Consider the following 19,676-nt stretch of genomic DNA (forward strand, 5'->3'; position numbering starts at 1 on the left):
AAGATAGTCAAACATAGACTAGCTAGGATAGCCATCAGTGACAGGTTGGGGCTACAAAAGGAGCGGTGTGGAGGCGGCCCAGCACACAGCGTGGCCCCGACTTGCGAGGGAACATGAGTGGCATGGAGGCGGCATGCCACTGCAAGGTACAGCGTGAGCCAGTTCAGGAGGGCGACGACTTGGAGGAGGGCAACTGGATTGGACGTCACCATAATCCAGGTCGCTGATTGGAGCATGGGCGATGGAGCAGCGAGAGTTTGTGGAGCGAGGTGATCGGGGCCCAGGCGAGGCGAGGGCCCAAGGGTGGCGAGGGCTCGGGCAACACGGGCCAGCCCACACTGCGATATGTGTGCGCACTAAGTCCATGCAGCAGAGCTGGTCTCCAGTCGACTTGATTAATCTTTGCCACTGGACCAAGATCTAGCTCTGTGGTGGCTGGTGTGCAACGGTCACCAGATGTTAAAAAAAATCCACACACCGGCATCTTCCACCCTTCAAGATGTAGTTCAGGACCTGGAATATCAGGTCCCTCATTGTAACACCTGTGAACTTTTTGGTGTGGAAGCAAGTCATCCTGAATACGAGGGACCACCTAAGAGAAGAGCCAAACACAGGCAGGTTTAAGCTATAAATGCACTAAATGCATTTTAAATAAAATTATAGTGAGCAAGAGGCACACTATTGGGGGGGTATGATACCAAAGACCTGGATTTCGTTAGGGTAGGACTGGAAGCTACATATTCCTAGTGACAAATGTTTGATGGATACAATAGGAAATAAAGGTGGGATGGTACTAGTTATCAAAGATTCTATTGCAGCACGAGCAGAAAATCTCTTGAATGAGTTCTTGCCTTGCTTTTCAAAGGTGAGTGTGACAAATGAAACGAGTAATTAGAAAAGGTAACTCGATAATAGTGGTGCAGAAGAAGTTTGTTGAACTCCAAGTGGGACAGGCACGAGGCCCTGTTGACATGCAACCTAGAATGTTTCAAGAATTGAGAAGCTTTGACCACATTCTTTGAAATATCCTTGGATAGGGAAGCTGTGCCACAGGGCTGGAAAGTTGCCATAATCACACTTATGTTTAATGTTGGGAGAAAGGGATTACTGGGTAACTATAGATCAGCCTGCCTAACACTGGTAGTGGGTAACCCGAGAGCATAGTATGGATAGAATTCATCAAAGAAATGGGCCAGTTATGAGCAGCCAGAATGGATTTGTAAAAAGATTCTTTTGAGGAATTAACTGAGTGTGTTGATAAAGGGAATATTGTGGCTATTGCATTTTCAAAAGGCGTTTGATAGTGCTGCACTGTAAATGCCTTGATAAGATTGATGTACGTGGTATTAAAGCAGTGTGGCAGCATTGATGGGATGTTTGCTACAGGGCAAGACTATCACTGGCTAATGGATATCTTTTGGACTGGAGGGATGTAAATTAAAGTGTCCCTTGTTTAGTATTAGGACCATTTCTCTTAGAATAAATAAATATATTAAATATGAATTAGAAGGCGTGGGGAGGGGGGGGGGGGGCGGGGTGGGTGATATCAAAACTTGCAGACAATGCAACAAAAGGGACGGTGAATAACCTACAGAGAACTGAGAAATTTTAGGAGGATACAGAGATTGGTAGATTTGCTGGATGTTGGATGGAATTTATGCAGAGGAAATTAGATGAATTTGGGGAGGAAGAATAAGGAAAGAATGCATACACAATGATAAAACTATAAAAGGAGTTGGAAGACTGTAGGAAGTTAGGGATGCACAGTAATAAATTGATAAAGTTTTAAAGAGAAATGTATATAGGATCATGGGTTTTAAAAATGGGAGCGTAAAAGTATGAGAGCAGGAGTAATGCCAATAGTTGGTTAGACTGCTGTTGAAATATTGTTTCCTGTTTTGGGCACCCTACTTTAGGAAGGATATTAAGACCAGTGAGTCGATACAGAAGAGATTTACTAAGACCAGGGATGAGAAGCTTTATGAGGAGAGATTAGGCACTATAACACAGAAGGTTAAGAGGTGCTAAGAAGGATTTGATCAGGTGAATTGCGAAAAACGATTTCAATGAATTGGTGATTGGGCATAAATGCAATGTAAGCACACGAGAGAGGCAAGGGCAAGTTTGTTTATGGAGGGGGTTCTTGTGACATGTAAAGTCCTATCAGAAATTGTGGAAGCAGAAGCTACAATAGCTTTTAAAAGGGACGCAGATAAATATTTGACTAAAAGATTTGAAAGGATAGTGGAATGGGACTAAGTGGATAGTTCCTTGGGTGCCTCCACAGGTGCAGTAGCCTCTTTGTGCTCTAAAATTATTTGATTCAGGGTAATTGTTCTACTTTCCCCTTGTTAATCGCAGCTTATGAATGATCTGCTGGCTGTACACCTTTATAACTCCTTCCCAAATATACAATCTGCTTCCCGCACAAATATTTATATAAATGTAAGGTTTCTGCAGATGCTGGTAATTTGAAGCAAAAACAAAGTGGTGTAATTGCATGGCAGGTTAATCAGCATTTGAAAGAGAAAGGTAGGCTACCGATCTGGGTGTGACTCTCCATCTCGGTTCTGAAGCTTTAACTTGACTTTCCCTTTGAGCCGCTGACTGACCTGTGCATTTGCACCACTTTCTGCTTTTGCTTTAGGTTGAGGCTGTAATTTTGTCACAGGAGTCTTGCGGCCCTCGAAAGCTTATCCCATCATTTTTTATTACCTTATTTCTCTAAATCGGAACTGCTAGGTGCAAAATGAAGTCTGCAAAACTACTCGTTGGTGGAAGCAGTGTCCAACAAATGTTAGCACTTTGAAATTTAAAACCATATTCTCACTGCACCTCAAACGGCTCTGCAGGAGAGTATTGGGTTTCGGTAGTGTAGTCGTTGTGATACTGGGCTAGCAATCCACAGGTCGTGGCAAGTTGTGAAATTGAATTTAAAAATCTGGTCATTTATCCACTAGCTGTAGAAAGATGACTACGAAATTGTCAAAATCCAACTAGATCACCTATCTAGATCACGGACACGTGGCTAGTCCAGTTACCCTCTGTGAAGTTACTCAGTTGTACGAACAATTGCCTTGAAGAAGGCCCACCACTACTTTCTCAGGGCAACCAGAGGTGGTCAATATATACAGCCTTGCCAGTGCTGTCCAGGTCCAAAGAACAAATGAAGAAAAATAGTTTTCATGCAGTGCATTTATAACTTGAGGTAAGCTTTGATCGATCAGTGGTCTTTAGCAAAACTCTACAGACAAAATTACAGCCACGTGGACCCAAATTCCAATAATTCACCTGATGCGTCTCTCGTCTTTTTGTTTGCAGATATAATGATCGCGGAACTTTGGCCTCCTGTTAGTGACCCTCTCGTCTTTTCTTTCAGGAGGCAATTATGGATGGGACGGAGATCGCAGTGTCGCCCCGGAGCTTGCACAGCGAGCTGATGTGCCCCATCTGCCTGGACATGTTAAAGAACACCATGACGACGAAGGAGTGCTTGCACCGCTTCTGCTCGGACTGTATTGTCACCGCACTCCGCAGCGGGTAGGGCACAGTTGGGCGCTGCAAGCTTTGGATTTTTTTACCACTTGTACACACATGGGTGTGTGTGAGATCAATGTATATAAGCTCTCTGGTAGCTGAGTGGTCACATGCATCGTTGTCAGATGTCTACAGAGACTCCGAGTCCCATTTGCCAACTATGTGTGCCAGGTGTTCTATCAATGGGGATTAGTGAGCTGCTAACCAGTGGGGTGTTACAGATTTCGGGTCTGAACCCTCTGCTTCCGTGCTACTGGTCACTCCTGTAAATGGACCCTTGGAAGAGGACCTCTACTATCCAATATCTAGTTATACCATAGAATCATAGAATGGTTATAGCACAGAAGGAGGCCATTCCGCCCGCTGAGCCCGTTCCAGCTCTCTGCAAGAGCACTCCAGCTAGTCCCACTCCCCCCACCCTTTCCCTGTAGCCATGCACACTTTTCTCCTTCAAGTAATTATGCAATTCTCTTTTGAAAGCCACGATTGAATCTGCCTCCACCACCCTTTCAGGCAGTGCGTTACAGATCCTAACCACTCGCTGTGTAAAAAGGTTTTTCCTCATGTCACCTTTGGTTCTTTTGCCAATCACCTTAAATCTGTGTCCTCTGGTTTTTGACCCTTCTCACAATGGGAACAGTTTCTCTCTCTTCACTCTGTCCAGACCCCCCCCCATGGTTTTGAACACCTCCATCAAATTTCCTCCCACCCTTCTCCATCAAGAGAACAACCCCAGCTTCTCCAGTCTATCCATGTAACTGAAGTCCCTCATCCCTGGAAGGCCTTCGCATCCTTGCTAAAGTGCAGTTCCCAGAATTGGACACAGTACTTCAGTTGAGGCCAAACTAGTGTTTTATAAAGGTTCATCATAACTCCCTTGCTTTTGTGCTCTATGCCACTAAGCCTGGTAATCCTGTATGCTTTTTTAAACTGCTTTCCCAACCTGCCCTGCCACCTTCAATGATTTGTGCACAGATACCCCCAGGTCTCTCTGCTCACGCAGCCCCTTTAGAATTGTACCCTTTAGTTTATGTTGCTCCTCTTCGTTCTTCCTACCAAAATGTATCATGTTGTACTTTTCTACATTAAATTCGATCTGCCACATGTCTGCCCATTTCACCAGCCTGTCTACATCATCACTCACCTTCTCACTGTTCACTATACTTCCGAGATTAGAGCAACAAGCTGGTTTTATTTTACACTGCCAATCAGGCTTCCTGAGAATCTGCATTCTCATGCTACAGCAAGTCACTTTGGTGTGTTGCAGAGTCCCAGCGGTTCAAACTGTAACAGTCTGCGATATATTTCAGTAGGAGTTACAGCACCACCCAGGCTTGGGGATCAGCTATTACAGCAATTGTTGTTTACAAATAGAAAGCGAGAAAGAAATTGAGCGACTAACTTGGACAGTATTATAGTATGGTGCCTTTCACATCCTAAAGATGTTCCAAAGCACTTTACAGCTAATACTTTTAAAGTATAGTCACTCATGTTATTTAGTCAATTTGTGCATTGCAAGGTCCGAGAGACAGAAATGAGGTAAATGAGCAGTTAATCTGCTTTGATGTTGGCTGAGGGATAATGGTTATCTAGGGCAGTGGGCGAACACCCTGCACTTGATCAAGTAATGCCAATCGATCATTTCATGTCTCAAAGCCAGGCAGGGTCTCTGTTCAAGGTCTTATCTGAACATCAGCACCTCTGGCATTGCAGTACTGCACTGAAGTGTCAGCCTAGATTGTGCCTGGAGTGAGGCCCTGATCTTCTGGCTCAAGTGAAATTGCTATCAATTGAGCCAAGTTAACATGAGGAAAGTTTTAAAATTATGCTTGTAGAATTGGTCTCTGAACTAGAGGGGAGTAATCAGCTAGGGCCCCTGTGCAGATTGCTGTTGAGTGACACTTGCTTGAATGTTAGCGTGGGTGGACATTCAATGAGGATGGGATCAGACTGTGCTATGATGCCTCGACAGTGAAAATAGTCATGCCATCACTCACTAGGCTCATGTGAAGAATTGTCCTTTGAGAAAGACACCAGATGGCTGCTGGTGCCTGTTGCGAGCTCGGGAGCAGAGAGGGGAAGAGTGAAAATGAGCAATTTCTAAAGCAAGTAGAGAACAGGCAAGAAACTGGCTCAGACACTTAGAAAATCATTGCACTTCTTGTGACTTTGAAAGCCACTGGTGTTGAAGTCAGTGCGCCAGTAACTCAAAGCAAACCGATGACCCTAAATGTAGCACTTTCCCTCAGAGCTGACAAACTTTCCAAGTAGTTAACCAAAGGCTGTGATCCATTAGTACTCTACTTCAGATGCGACTGCGCTGACGTAAGTTTGATAACTATGTGGTGTGATAGGGCAACTTTCTAGACGATGAGTTTCCATTTCAAGGAGTTAATATGTTTTATATATTGGAAGTTATCTTGAACCGAAGTGTACTGTGCTCTTTTTTTTTTCCTCTTGAGGGATTTTGTTTATGGTGCTCCTGTGCAGCTCCAACACGGTGAGCTTTGCTTGTTGCAGGTCAGCTGGCGAGACAGCAACTCATGATTTATTATCACACTTGTCAGGCTCTCATCACTACCTCAGGAATGAGGTGAGATTACATTTAAAACAGAAGTTCCACAAATTATTTTTTTTTAAATAGGTGCACTTTTTTTTTTGCAACGATCAGACAGTTAGTAGAGAAGTACTGCTCCTTTTTTAAAGTGACTGTGTACCTACTAGTCCTATGTCCCTTCACAATGGTACACCTAGAATCATACAGCACAGCGGGAGGCCCATTGGCCCGTGCCGGCTCTATGAAAGAGCAATTGAATTAGTCCAACTCCCCTACTCTTTCCCCAAAGCTCTGCAATTTTCTCCACTTCAAGTATTTATCCAATTCCCTTTTGAAAGTTGTTATTCCAGCTGCTTCCGCCACCCTATCAGAAAGTGCTTTCCAAATTGTACTTCCCTGTGTAAAAACATTTTTCCTCATCTCCCCTCTGGCTCTTTTACCAATTACCTTAAACATGTCTCCACTGGTTACTGACCCTCCTGCCATTGGAAACAGTTTCTCCTTATTCTCAAAACCCCTCATGACTTTGATCACCTCTATTACATCTCCCATTAACCTTCTCTGCTCTAAGGAGAATACCAGCTTCTCCAGTCTTTCCACATAACTGCTGTTTCTCATCCCTGGAACCATTCTAATAAATCTCTTCTGCCCCCTCTCCAAGGCCTTGACATCCTTCCTAAATTGTGGTGCCCAGAATTGGCTATAATACTCTAGCTGGGACATGAACAGTGATTTATAAAAGTTCAGCAAAACCTCCTTGCTTTTGTACTCTCTGCCTCTATTTATAAAGCCCAGGATCTTGTGCCTTTTTAACAGCCTTCTCAACTTGTCCTGCTACCTTCAGAGATTTGTATACATACACTCTGAGAATCATGGATTGGAAGAAATAACTTGAGACCAAAAAACCTCTTCAGACTGGTGTTCGAATTGAATGATTCATTTCACGGTACAATAGGTAAAGTGACTTGATCTGCGTGAACATAAATAAGTGATAACAGGCAGCTCCAAACATCTGAAGGTGAAGAATGGCCTGTCTGACTCCAACCCTGGGACGATGTAAAGAGGAGGGTTTCACCCACGAGTTGAGACAAAGAACCCGACATATCATAGATTCAATGGTTCTGTCCATATCTTGCACCAGGCCCGCCCCTAAAAGGAGAATAAAAGAAAAACCCAGAAGGCGTTTCAAGGCAGACGGTGAAGATAAGAACTGTTTGTACTACCAGCCGTCTGTCCGATCGGGACTAATAACAGCTATTTGTCACGGTCGTATGTCAATCCTGATTGTGTTGTGTTTGACTATATTTGAACTATCGCTCCCTTAATAAATGCTTTATTACTCCTAAGACCGTTTGGGTATCTGTGTGTGACCTGTGATCCTGAATCTTGCAACTCCCAGGTCTCTCTCTTCCTGTACCCCCGTTAAAATTGTACCACTTAGTTTATAATGCCTTTCCTCCTCCTTCCTACCAGAATGCATCACTTCACACTTCCGCATTAAATTTCATCTGCCACGTGTCTGCCAATATTCCCTCTAATTTGTATTAACGGGCTGTACGGCCCATTCAAAATTACATGCATGTGCAGTTTTCCCATTTAAAAGCCAGTGAGCCGGCTGTGTTCGACCTCCAGATTGATGCGGCTTCAAGGGAACATTGTTGTTTGCTCATTTCACACGTCTGTGTCCTCCTGAGGTCTGTTACTGTCCTCCTCACCGACAACACATCTAAAATTGGAATGATAGAGAAGATTAGCATGGCACTCAAAACATGGTCTTGGGAACCATTCGTGGCACGGGGAAGGCTTGCTGCTTCCTGTTACACTCTGCTTCCAATTATGGCCTGCCTGGCTGAGAAATTTCGATCGGTTTGGGATTTGGTGCTGTTGTGTCTTTTTCTTCTTTAGGAAAAGGAGGCAAGAAGCTGCTGTTTAAAACCGACCAGTGACAGATCGCATTAAATATAGATATTTTGGTTCCATAGTTTTTTTCCGTCTCTAACTGGCTTCCACTTAGCAGCTGTCCCAAAGTGACACGATGCAAATCAGGAGCTCACTGTGTGGGGCAATTGAAAGCATAGACCCCACTTCTCATTACTCTGCAGTGCAGCGTTTTCCAAAGTAGCCCATGACTTTTTTTTTTGAAAAATACTTCTGTCCTGTATCAGATGCGTTATAGCTGTGTCGCTGCTGCTTTCAGAATTTTCCATTAAGTTTCACATGGAACATGCTGTGCTCTGACCTTTTACAGAGTTTAATTTAGTGAATTTGGTGCTCCAGATCGGGGGGTGGTGTTGCTGGGGAATGGAGCACTTTCCATTCTCTATTTTCTCAATTAAAATTTTTCTCCCTGCTGTCCTGAACTTACCAACACATGGAACCTCGCCCAATTGGCAGTTTTCCATCTGTGAGCCCGGCCAGTGAATCTCAAAAAACTATTTAATGGTGGAAGGTATCACACCCGTGCCTGATTCTGTGTGTGGTGTCTGAGTCAAGCACTCTTGGGTCATGTACATGGTGATGAAATATAGTGTAAATCATCCCCTACTATGTCCCAACAATGTGCCTCAACCACAGACGGGGACTCCTTACAGCAACACTGTGCCATTATTCCATTTCCTACACTGGCCATCCTGTAATCTGTGAGTGAGATTGTCGGGTGGAAGCAGGCTTATGTTATGGACCCATTCCCACCAAGAACCAGAATTGAGACTTGACTAAACTCATTTTGTGTTGGGTCCTTTCCATAGTCTGGGTCTGGATTATGGTCCATGTATGAGGCCAATGCCTAACTCATCGTGCCGTTTACCTTCCTGACCTACATGTGTTTAAACATTCAGTTTTCTCTGGTCACATTTATTTTCAAGTGACTTCCCCCATCCCCCATTTTAGGTTCTCCTGCGATTATGAACCCAACAGATAACTAAGTTGGTGACAAGTGTCTGTTTACTTACATTCTGCTTGTTGCTAAGGGATCACCTTAACCTGGGATCTCTGCTTCTGAGAAGCTCTGCTGCAGCTAAAATGCTGTTCTTCAAGGCTGGCCTATATCACTTGCCCTTAACTGAAGAACTCGGACTAAGACCTGCTCTAATGCTGTGTCCCTGATATGTGGCTATCTGCTGAACTAACAAGTTGGCTACTGTTTTTTTAGGAACAAAGAATGTCCCACGTGTCGAAAGAAGCTGGTTTCTAAGCGATCGCTCCGACCAGATCCAAATTTCGATGCGCTGATCTGTAAGATCTATCCGAGCAGGGATGAGTACGAGGCACATCAAGATCGTGTGCTGGCACGATTGAGCAGGCTCCATAACCAACAGGCCCTCAGCAGCAGCATTGAAGAGGGACTGAAAATGCAGGCAATGCACAGGTAAGAGGAACTTGACCTGAATGCCAAACCGTTCCTTATCTGTCTCTCAACACCTCCAATCAGTTTTCTGCCCCTGCCACACTATTGAAACAGCCCGTATCAATTTAACGAATGACATCTTGTGTGACTGAACATGGTAACTATATCCCTCCTCATCCTTCTCCACCTGCCTGCAGCCTTTGACTTGGTTGACCACACCATCCTCCTCCAAACGCCTCTCCTCCGCTGGGTAGGTCTGTCCTTGTTTGGCTCCATTGCTATTCGTCCAGTTATAGCCAGAGAATCTCCTGCAATGTCTTCTCCCTGGTCCCGCACAGTTACTTCTGAAGCCCCCCCCCCCCCCCCCCACCAAGGATCTATTCTTGGCCTCCTCGTATTGCTCATCTACATGCTGCCCCTCGGCGACATCGTCCGGAAACACATCAGGTTCCACATGGTATAATGATGACGTCCAGCTCTACCTTTCTTGAGCCCTCCACTGCCTCTGATTAGTCACGTTGCTTGTCCGACATCCCGTATTGGATGAGCAGAATTTTCTCCCAGTTAAATTTTGGGAAGACCAAAGGCAATGGCCACAAACTCCGTTCCCTAGCCACCCACTTCATCCCTCTCCCTGGCCACTGCCTGAGGCTGGGCTAGACCATTCACAACCTCTCCATCACCAAGATGACCACCTTCCATCTCCGTAACATCGCCCGTCTCTACCTGTGTCTCAGCCCATCTGCTGCTGAAACCCACGCCCATGCTTTTGTTACCTCCAAACATGCCTATTTAAATGCTCTCCTGGCTGGCCTTGTACCTACCACCCTTTATAAACTTAATACAAAACTCTGCTGCCTGTGTCCTAACTCGTTCACCCATCACCCCTGTGCTCGCTGAACTACATTGGCTCCTGGTCTGGCAACATACCAAATTTAAAATTTAAAGATACCGCGCAGCAAATTTAAAGGGACTGCGCACCAAAAAAATTGAGGAAACATTGCCTTCAACCCTACCAAATCTCTGCACCCCTCCAATTCAGGCCTTTTGTTTCCATTGCCCCACCATTGGTGGCTGTTGCTTCAGCTGCCTAAGCTCTGAATTTCTTCCTCCAAACCTCTTTGCCTCTCTCTCTATTTAAGACGCTCCTTAAAACCTAGCTCTGTGACCAAGCCTTTGGTCACCTGTCCTAATATCTCCTTATGTGGCTTGGTGTCAAATTTTGTCTGATGACACTCCAGTGTGAAGCGCCTTGGGATGTTTTACTAAGTGAAAGATGCTATATAAATGCAAGTTGTTGCTAGGGCTGAAGAGGGCCTTGCATTCCAGGACGTTCAAATGGTGAAAGGAAGAAGCCAAGAGTCATTCTGTTCGGAGAGAGTTGTGAAACGCAGGATATTTGCAGTTTGCAGAAAGGGTAAAAAAACGCACTAGGATATGAATGTGCTGGAGGCTTGGATTGAAATCTGAAAATTTAAGAGGTTCACCTTTTTGAAGGATATTAAAACGAGGCTTGCAAGTAGATGTGAGGAGATGGATATGTAAACAGGACAGTTTGCAATATAGGAGATTCTGAACTGCACTGCCTATTACAATCCAGTATTTTGATCGAGGGGTTTCAGAAAGTATCTCCCAGTTTGAATTACTGTCTTAGTCACTGAATAGTATCTTGTTTAGGAGATTTTTTGCAGCCGGTGTTCATTTTTCTGTTGTGGTTTATAATGACACGTGGGCCTTGAAATTCCATCCTTGGGTATTTGTGCAAGAATGCTAATTTGGTGGTCTGAAATTCCCTGTGTCTGCTATTTCCGTGGAGGTGCTAATCCTTCTTTTAAACCTGTTAACACATTGTAAAAATGGAAGGGTGTTTCTGACACTTAAGTGCTTGACGGCTAGTATCTCGCCGTGTAATTTCACATCCGTAGCATTTTCAGTGGTCATGATTTTTGGTGACCTAGGATCTACAGTGTTAATTTCCCCATCTCTCTTGAAGACGGGTGACTCTTGCTACCCTACAGTACCTTGGCCAAGTGACCGGTCTCGCTTGACAGACAGTCAGGGTTAGTGGGATTATTCAATCTGTTGATCTTTAGCCAGTGTCCGCATCTGCATTTTCCAGCTAGAGTTGCTGGATAGTGATCGGGTGTGGAGGCCCCTGGCTGTGTCTGTCTTCTGCCTACCCCAGTTGTAATGCCTCTACTATCCTGACTGAGATAAGCTAATCCAGTACGTTGACCAAACCCGGAGTTTTACTGGACAGCATGGCTTAGTTCTCCACTCTACAAGTCAATTTACTGACGGCAACTGTGATGGGACCTTACCAGGTTACGTTTGACAGATAATGCAGATGCTTGATTGTAGGATTTTAGAGCACTGTTCTCGTGCTGGCTGTATCCACCCTTTTTATGCAGCTGGAAGCACAGATAGATTTTAAACATGCTCCCCCCTCCCATTTTCCCCTCCATAGAGCTCAACGAGTGAGGAAGGCGCAGCACGAGTCGGACAATACCACTTTCAGTGGCGGGGAGGACAACTGTGACAGTCGCTCTCACGTCAGCAACGTGTCTACGCACAGCAACCAGGAGGCTGGTCCCAGCCGCAAGCGCTCCAAAGCTTCGGACGACTCCTGTCCCGATCTCGATAACTCACGGGAGGGGGCCGGGAGCCCAGATGTTGGGGTGGACTCCTGCAGTGAAATCGAGCTGGTCTTCAGACCTCATCCAGTGTTGGTGGAAAAAGATGAATATTCACAAACCAGGTATGGGGAGCGGCCTTTGCAGATAAAATTCAAAGTTAAGTGTTTTTAAAAAAAAAACTCCCAAAGATGTTTTATAAATACATTAAGAGCAAGAGGATAACTAAAGAAGGGGGTCTATTAGAGACCATGAGGGTAATCTGTGTGTGGAGGCGGGTAATGTGGGTATGGTTCTTAATGAATACTTTGCGTCTATTTTGACAAGAGAGGGGCAATGCAGACACTGCTATCGGGAAGGAGGAGTGTGAAATATTGGATGAAATAAATATAGTGAGGGAGGAAATATTAAGGGGTTTAACAGCTTTGAAAGTTGATAAGTCCCCAGGCCTGGATGAAATGCATCCCAAGCTGTTAAGCGAAGCAAAAAAGGAAATAGCAGAGGCGTTGACCATCATTTTCCAATCCTCTGTCTTCAGGTGTGGTACCAGAGGACTGCTAATCTGGTACCTTTGTTTAAGAAGGGAGAAAGGGATAGACCGAGTAATTACAGACCACTCAGCCTAACCTCGGTGGTGGGAAAATTATTGGAAAAAATTCTGAAGGACAGGATAAATCTTCATTTAGAAAGACACAGATTAATCAAGGACAGTCAGCATGGATTTGTTAAGGGAAGGTCGTGCCTGACTAACTTGATTGATCCTCCTTGTTACTGCCTCAAAAAATTCAATGTGGATAGTACGTATGATGTAGTGTATTAGGATTTCAGCAAGGCTTTTGATAAGGTCCCATATGGCAGACTGGTTGCGTAAATAAAAGATCATGGGATCCAGGGCAAAGTGACAAGTTGGATCCAAAATCGGCTCAAAGGCAGGAGGCAAAGGGTGATGGGTGTTTTTGTGAATGGAAGGCTGCTTCCAGTGGGGTTCTGCAGGATCAGTACTAGGTCCCTTGCTTTTGTGGTATACATCAATGATCTAGACTTGAAGATATGATTAAGAAGTTTGCAGATGATACTAAAATGAAGAATAATATCTTTGAGTTTATAGCTATCAGTTGGGCAGAACAGTGGAATTTAATCCGGAGAAGTGAGAGGTAATGCATTTGGGGAGGGCTAACAAGGAAAGGAAATGCACATTAAATGGTAGGACATTCTGAAGTGTAGAGGAACAAAGGGACCTTGGAGTGCAATTCCACAGATCCCTGATGGTAGCATGCCAGATAGATAAGATGGTTAAGAAGGCATACAGAATGCTTGCCTTTATTAGCCGAGGCATAGAATACAAAAGCAGGGGGGGTTATGCTTGAACTGTATAGAACACTCGTTAGGCCACAGCTGGAGTACTGCGTGCAGTTCTCGTCACCGTATTACATTTAGGATGTGATTGTACAGGAGAGGGTACACAGGAGGTTTACGAGGATGTTGCAATGAGTGGAGAATCTTAGCTATGAGGCAAGATTGGATAGGTTGGGTTTGTCTTCCTTGGAACAGAGGAGGCTGAGGGGCGACTGCATTGAGGTGTATAAAATTATGAGGAGCCTAGATATATGGATAGAAAGGTCCTATTTTCCTTAGCAGAGGGGTCAACAACCAGGGGCATGAATTTAAAGTAAATGGTAGAAGGTTTAGAAGGGATTTGAAGGGAATTTCTTCACACACACGGTTGTAGGCGTCTGGTACTCAGCCTGAAAGGGTGGTTGAGGCAGAAACCCTCACTACATTTTAAAAAGTGCTTGGATGTGCACCTGAAGTGCCGTTACAGGATTATGGACCTGGAGCTGGTAAGTGGGATTAGGCTGGATAGCCTCTTGTCGGCCTGCACGAACACGATGGGATGAAATGGCCTCCTTCGGTGCTCTAAATTTCTATGATTCTATGATGCGTGAAGTATTGCAGCAATCTCCAGCAGGTTGTTTTGGACCGAATGTGCCGGTGTGACGACTTCTGCCCCAACTCATAAGAACAAAAGAAATAGGAGCAGGTTATTTGGCCCCTCGAGACTGCTCCGCCATTCAATAAGATCATGGCTGATCTGATCGTGGCTTCAGCTCCACTTCCCCACCCGCTCCCCATAGCCCTTCACTCCCTTATCATTCAAAAATCTGTCTATGTCCATCTTAAATATATTCAATGACCCAGCCTCCACAGTTCTCTAGGGTAGGAAATTCCAAAGACCCTCTGAGAGAAGAAATTCCTCCTCATTTCCGTTTTAAATTGGTGACCCCTTATTCTGAAAGTATGCCCCCTAATTCTAGATTCCCCCACGAGGGGAAACATCCTCACTGCATCTACCCTGTCAAATTCAAGCAGTGCGAGTTGCAGCCTGCTGTTTCCGACCTGGCTGTGTTATATCAGTCAAAATGATCATTGTGCGTACTCTTCCTTACTGAAGGTGAAGCTACTTCACGAGGTCTTGGGATATCTTTTTCATATTAAGGAGGGTGAGGAAACATGAATGTCATTTTAGCTGGTGTAACTTTGCTGGAGAACAAGATAGACAAGAGAAGGAACTCTCATCATGTGGCATCCTTCATGGCCTCGAGCTATCCGAATACGCTTCACAGCCAATTAGTTACTATCACTTGTGTAGGCAGATTTGCCAATCCATTTTTGCACAGCAAGGTTCACAAACAGCAATGAGATAAATGCCCAGTTAATCCGGCTTGGGTGTTGATTGACGGTGGGAGGGGGCGGGAATTTTGGCCGAGGCACCAGGAGAGCTCCCTGATTGTCTCCGATGTGACATGGAATCTTTTCTGTTTCCTTTGCCTTTGAATGCCTGGTCCTGAAAGCTGGCACCTGGGAACTGCTCGTGTCCTGGAGTGGAACTCAAACCCATAGCCTTCTGACTCCACAGCTAGAGCGCTGCCACTGAGCTGAGCTGAGTTTCTTCCATCAATCCAGTTTCCCCACTCTGTTCCTGCTGTGTTGGAAGCTCTTTGGCCCTTGTAAAAGTCCATCGTGCCTTTGGGAGAGTGCGTTGTGAAATTTGACCAGGATTGTGTTTCTTGGCACGGTGGAACTCGCCGTTCCCTTTTGGCTGTTTTCTAACTTGCAGGATTTCTTCAACTGGTCTGCACAGTGGGGCAGGTGGTTCTTGTGGGGTTTTTTTGTTAAAAATGTTTGTTCCCATTAGGGAAAGTCACTTTTGCATCTCTGCTGCTGATCAATCTGTTTGGGAGGGGAGAAGGGGGAAATCCTGCTTCTGAGCTGCATACTGGGAGCAGTTAGAGTGGAATGAATATGGAAACACGGCCGAAAAATGGACTGATTATTCCAATGTCTGCGTGATGGAAAATACTTCACACACACAATTTATATATAAATTTTATATATAAATATAAATAAATATGTTGGGTTTTGCACAAAGTGATTAAGCAGTGTGCAAATCTCTCCCTCTTTGCCCCCCCAGCCATCACTATTGTTATCTTGGTCCCCATTTAGATTATCGGCCTCCACCCTCCCTCAAGCATGCACTCTTTCAAAATGGCAGCTTGAAAGCAAGACTTGCATTTCTATAGCGTTTTTCACAACCTCAGGACGTCCCAAAGCACTTTATAGCCAATGACTTACCTTTTTTGAAGTGTAGTCACTGTTGTATTGTAACAAATGCTGCAGCCAATTTGCACACAGCAAGCTCCTGCAAACAACAGTGAGGTAAATGGCCAGATAATATCTGTTTTTGTGATGTTGGTTGAGGGCTGTTAGTAATCGAAGTGATGAATAAGTCCAGTTTAGTATTTTCAAAATATCTCCTGGTTACTCTGCCATATAAAATGAATGACAATTCTACTGAGCTTCCTAAAGTCTTGGAAGAAAATGGCTTCTGAGTTTTTTTTATTTTTGCATTTCTTTTTCTCCTTCCTACCCCATTCTGAAATCGTGATGTGTGCTGATGGCTCAGATATGTGAAGACCACTGCAAATGCCACTGTGGACCATTTGTCCAAGTACCTGGCACTGAGGATTGCCTTGGAGGAACAGCAGAAAAGCATTGGGAACAACGCTGTCAGTCTGGAGGAAGTCAGTGAGAAGCAATACACGATCTACATCACTACCTCGGGGGGCCAGTTTACGGTAGGTGCAGACTCTCCATGTTGTGACCTGTTCCACGCAGCCAAGTTGAAAGGTTCTTTCATCTTTCTCTGATATTTCTGTTTCTCTTGGGTTCCACTTTTGTCGATCTATATGTCTTTCCTGTATCATCACTGTAGAAATGGACTTTCATCATGCTGTGTCCTGCTCTAACTTGTTCTTTCCCTGACCCTCATCTTTTCCTTTCCCTTCTACCGTCTTTGCCTCACCACCACTACTTTGTTTATCTTGGCGTCTCTCTTCTACCTTGGTGATGTCCTGCACTGTGGGCCTTGGCCTTTCATCGAGGTTTCCCAATTAATAAATGCACTCCTGGGTGGCCTCCCACATTCAACCCACGTAAACAAGAAGTGATCCTAAACTCGGCTGCCCGTGTCCTAACTCGCACCAAGTCCCGCTCACCCATTACGCCTTCTGTTGCCTAGGCCCCAAGCTCTGGAACTTCCTCCCTAAACTTGCCCGTCTCTACCTCCTCCTCCAAGGTGCTCCTTAAACCATACCTCTTTGACCAAGCTTTTGATCAGCTGTGCTAATTTCTAATTATGCGGCTCGGTGTCAAATGTTTTTCTCATAATCCTCCTGTGAAGCGCCTTGAGATGTTTCACTGTTAAAGGCGCTATATTAATACAAGTTGTTGTTAGGATTTGCTACAATGATGTCCATTCTGCCCCACCTGTAGGAGAGAGAAGTACCAGTGTTCACATGGTTGTCAGCACCAACCCATCCAGGGAACAGCATTGTATTTGACGTGACTATGACTGTGTACGTGTGTTGAGAGCAGCGCCCTCAGTAGGGACAGGATTATAACACATGCATGCTGCACAGCTGCTTCTCTTTAAATTTTCTTTCCTCTTTCTCTGCTCCCTCCTCTCTTCAAAAGGTGTTTATTGGCCTCTGCTGCTTAGCCCAACTGCCTATTCTTCAGTTATGAGCTGACCTGGTGAATTTGGCAGGTGACTTAAGAGCTCAATTTAAAAATTCTCATCCGTGTTTTTAAATCCCTCCATGGCCTCGCCCCTCCCTATCTTTGTAACCTCCTCCAGCCTTACAAACCCCACTCCCCGGAGATCTCTGCACTCCTCCAATCCTGGCCTCTTGAGCATCCCTGATTGTAATTGCTGTGCCTTCAGCCATCTAGGCCGTAGGCTCTGGAATTGCCTTCCTAAAACTCTCTACCCCTCTCCCCTCCTTAAAACCTATTTCTTGTCACCTGTCTCCTTGTGTGGCTCAGTGTCAATTATTGTTTGATTCTGTTCCAGTGAGACTCCTTGGGATGTTTTGCTATGTTAAAGGCGCTATAATCAATGCAAGTTGTTATGTCAGAACCGGATAGGATCATGATCTTGACCAGATGCACTGAGTCCCTGGCAATAGGTCGGGATTCGGCACAATGACTCTCTTCTCCAGCCCCTAGCCTCGGGTTAATTGTAACATCCGAGGGTGAGATTTGCCAACTCAGCCCCGAATGAACCTCTGACCTTACTGTGCTGTTTTGATTCACTGCCACAATCGGCAGCCTATTCAAACAACCTGCCATGTTATTCCCCGGGAAAGCTTCTCGATGGGCAGTATCTTTGTTTAATTATATCTTTGAATTTTTGTGCAGACACTGAATGGATCACTGACGTTGGAATTGGTGAACGAGAAATACTGGAAGGTCAGCAAGCCTCTTGAGCTGTACTACGCCCCCACCAAGGAACAGAAGTAATGAGCGAGGGGGAAAGGACCAAAAAAAAATTGTTATCTGCTTGCTTATTCCTTCCATCTATTCGCCACAATAAGACTGCCACAGCTTTTTGGCTTTGAAGAGTGCGGAAGGGATTGTGCTGAATCTCGGGAGAGAAGGACTGGCTGGAAATTGTTGGGGCCTTGATGCAAGGCCAATGAGAGGACATTATTTCACTTTGGGTATGGGGGAATAGAATAAATCTGAACTGTTACATACCATTGCTTCTGTGTCCTCTAGTGCTGGGTGCGATTGTGTGTTTAAGTTCAGGATCACACTTTGAGATTTGGCCTTGCTTCTGCTGTGATCAGCTGACCATCTCCATTAATACGAGTGGATGTTGCGGGGGGCGGGGGGGGTCTTGTGGCTGTAGTGCTCGTTCCCTTAGTTAGAGACACGCTGATGCGTTTAACACATACGGTGAGCATCATCCAGTAACTGAGGCTGCACAGTATGGAGTGCGTGTTCCCTTCTCCTAGCAACTGTTGGGTGGGGGCAAACAAGGTACCCGATTATTTTGATGACAACCATTTACGATCCCCAAAGTAATTTTCTTGCCAAGTTTTGATTGTAAATTTTTTCCCCTCTAGTCTTTAAAATAATTTCCCTCCTCCCCCTTCTGCTTTTTGTTTGACAGCTGATGTCATTTTAATCCCTTCACTGAGAATAAACCTGGACTTGTGGGTTTGAATAAAGTGCCTGTGCCACTCGGCCGAAACATTTGATTCCCGTTATGCACCTGCCTCTTTTTTTTCTGTTTCGTCCCCATTTTAAAATGTTGTATTTGGAGAGGAGTATGTTGGAGAACAAAAGTTAGCTGTGTTACATAACGTGTTTTGAGGATTGGTAGGACGAAGGTTCAGACGTCATGTGCAGAGACTGAATTTCAACCATTCTTGTCAGGTCACCCAATTTGCCATGGTTGCAGTTGAGGCAATGTACTCTCACTCATCCCTGTTAAATTGAAATGAAAAACCTACTTATTAGTGAGCTTTCTTGCCTGTCACTGGTGGGGGGGCGGGGGGCATTTTTAACGTTGCTACCATTATGGGCTGAGTCACGTGAGTTTAATATTGTGTGATGGGAGGAGTGGTATTTTTTTTAATGCGGAAGACAAAATCTGTTGGGTGAATTCATTCTCCTGTGTATCATTTGAATGTTTTTTTGTTCCCTTCTGAAGCCATTGACTCAGTATCCCATCGTTTTTTGATAACTCACCCAAGTCGTTCACGTGTGGACCTTGATCACCAGTGTTGGCAGACTACTTGACTGCACAAGCATTGCAGCTGAACCCAAACCCTTCCATGCTTGCACACACCCATGCAGCAAAGGAGAGTGATCAAGAGCTAATTCTCCCTCTTCCTAACCCAAGGCCACTGGCCAATCGCAGGCTCATTACTGTCTTCCCGGTAGAGATTTGATCGAGTCATAGAGAACAAAGGTCGAGGCTGGCTTTGTTACTGAATAAACTTGCTGATCCATATACTTTATTTTTATTGGAAGATTGTGACTTGTCGTGCATATTGTGATACCACTTTGCTTCACCCAGAATAGTTACTCGCCTTCATTTATTTGTTTAATAGATGTACTACAAGCAATAGATGGAGTTGGACTGTGGTACAAGATACCGGATTGGGTTTGGATGACATGAATTAATGCTATGATTCATAAGGTTGAAACTTTGAGAGATGTTGCGTCTTTGAAACATACTTTACATAGTTCA

The 19,676-nt window shown here is 44.8% G+C and overlaps 1 protein-coding gene across 4 annotated transcripts in view; it reads left to right on the top strand.

Moving 5' to 3' along the window:
• Positions 1 to 19,436, top strand: part of LOC139229838 (E3 ubiquitin-protein ligase RING2-A-like) — a 32,438-nt gene extending 13,002 nt beyond the window's left edge. For 3 of the 4 annotated variants that reach the window (XM_070861442.1, XM_070861440.1, XM_070861441.1), the window contains exons 3-7: positions 3,380 to 3,540; positions 9,246 to 9,461; positions 11,908 to 12,198; positions 16,038 to 16,209; positions 17,834 to 19,436. In XM_070861442.1, coding sequence (XP_070717543.1) covers positions 3,380 to 3,540; positions 9,246 to 9,461; positions 11,908 to 12,198; positions 16,038 to 16,209; positions 17,834 to 17,935 — 942 coding nt within the window. In that variant the 3' untranslated portion in view covers positions 17,936 to 19,436. The remainder of the gene's footprint in view (positions 1 to 3,379; positions 3,541 to 9,245; positions 9,462 to 11,907; positions 12,199 to 16,037; positions 16,210 to 17,833) is intronic. The other variant, XM_070861443.1, reaches the window with a different exon arrangement.
• Positions 19,437 to 19,676: the final 240 nt, after the last annotated feature.

Source organism: Pristiophorus japonicus, chromosome 19 (assembly GCF_044704955.1).
Source record: "Pristiophorus japonicus isolate sPriJap1 chromosome 19, sPriJap1.hap1, whole genome shotgun sequence".
NCBI lineage: Eukaryota > Metazoa > Chordata > Chondrichthyes > Pristiophoridae > Pristiophorus > Pristiophorus japonicus.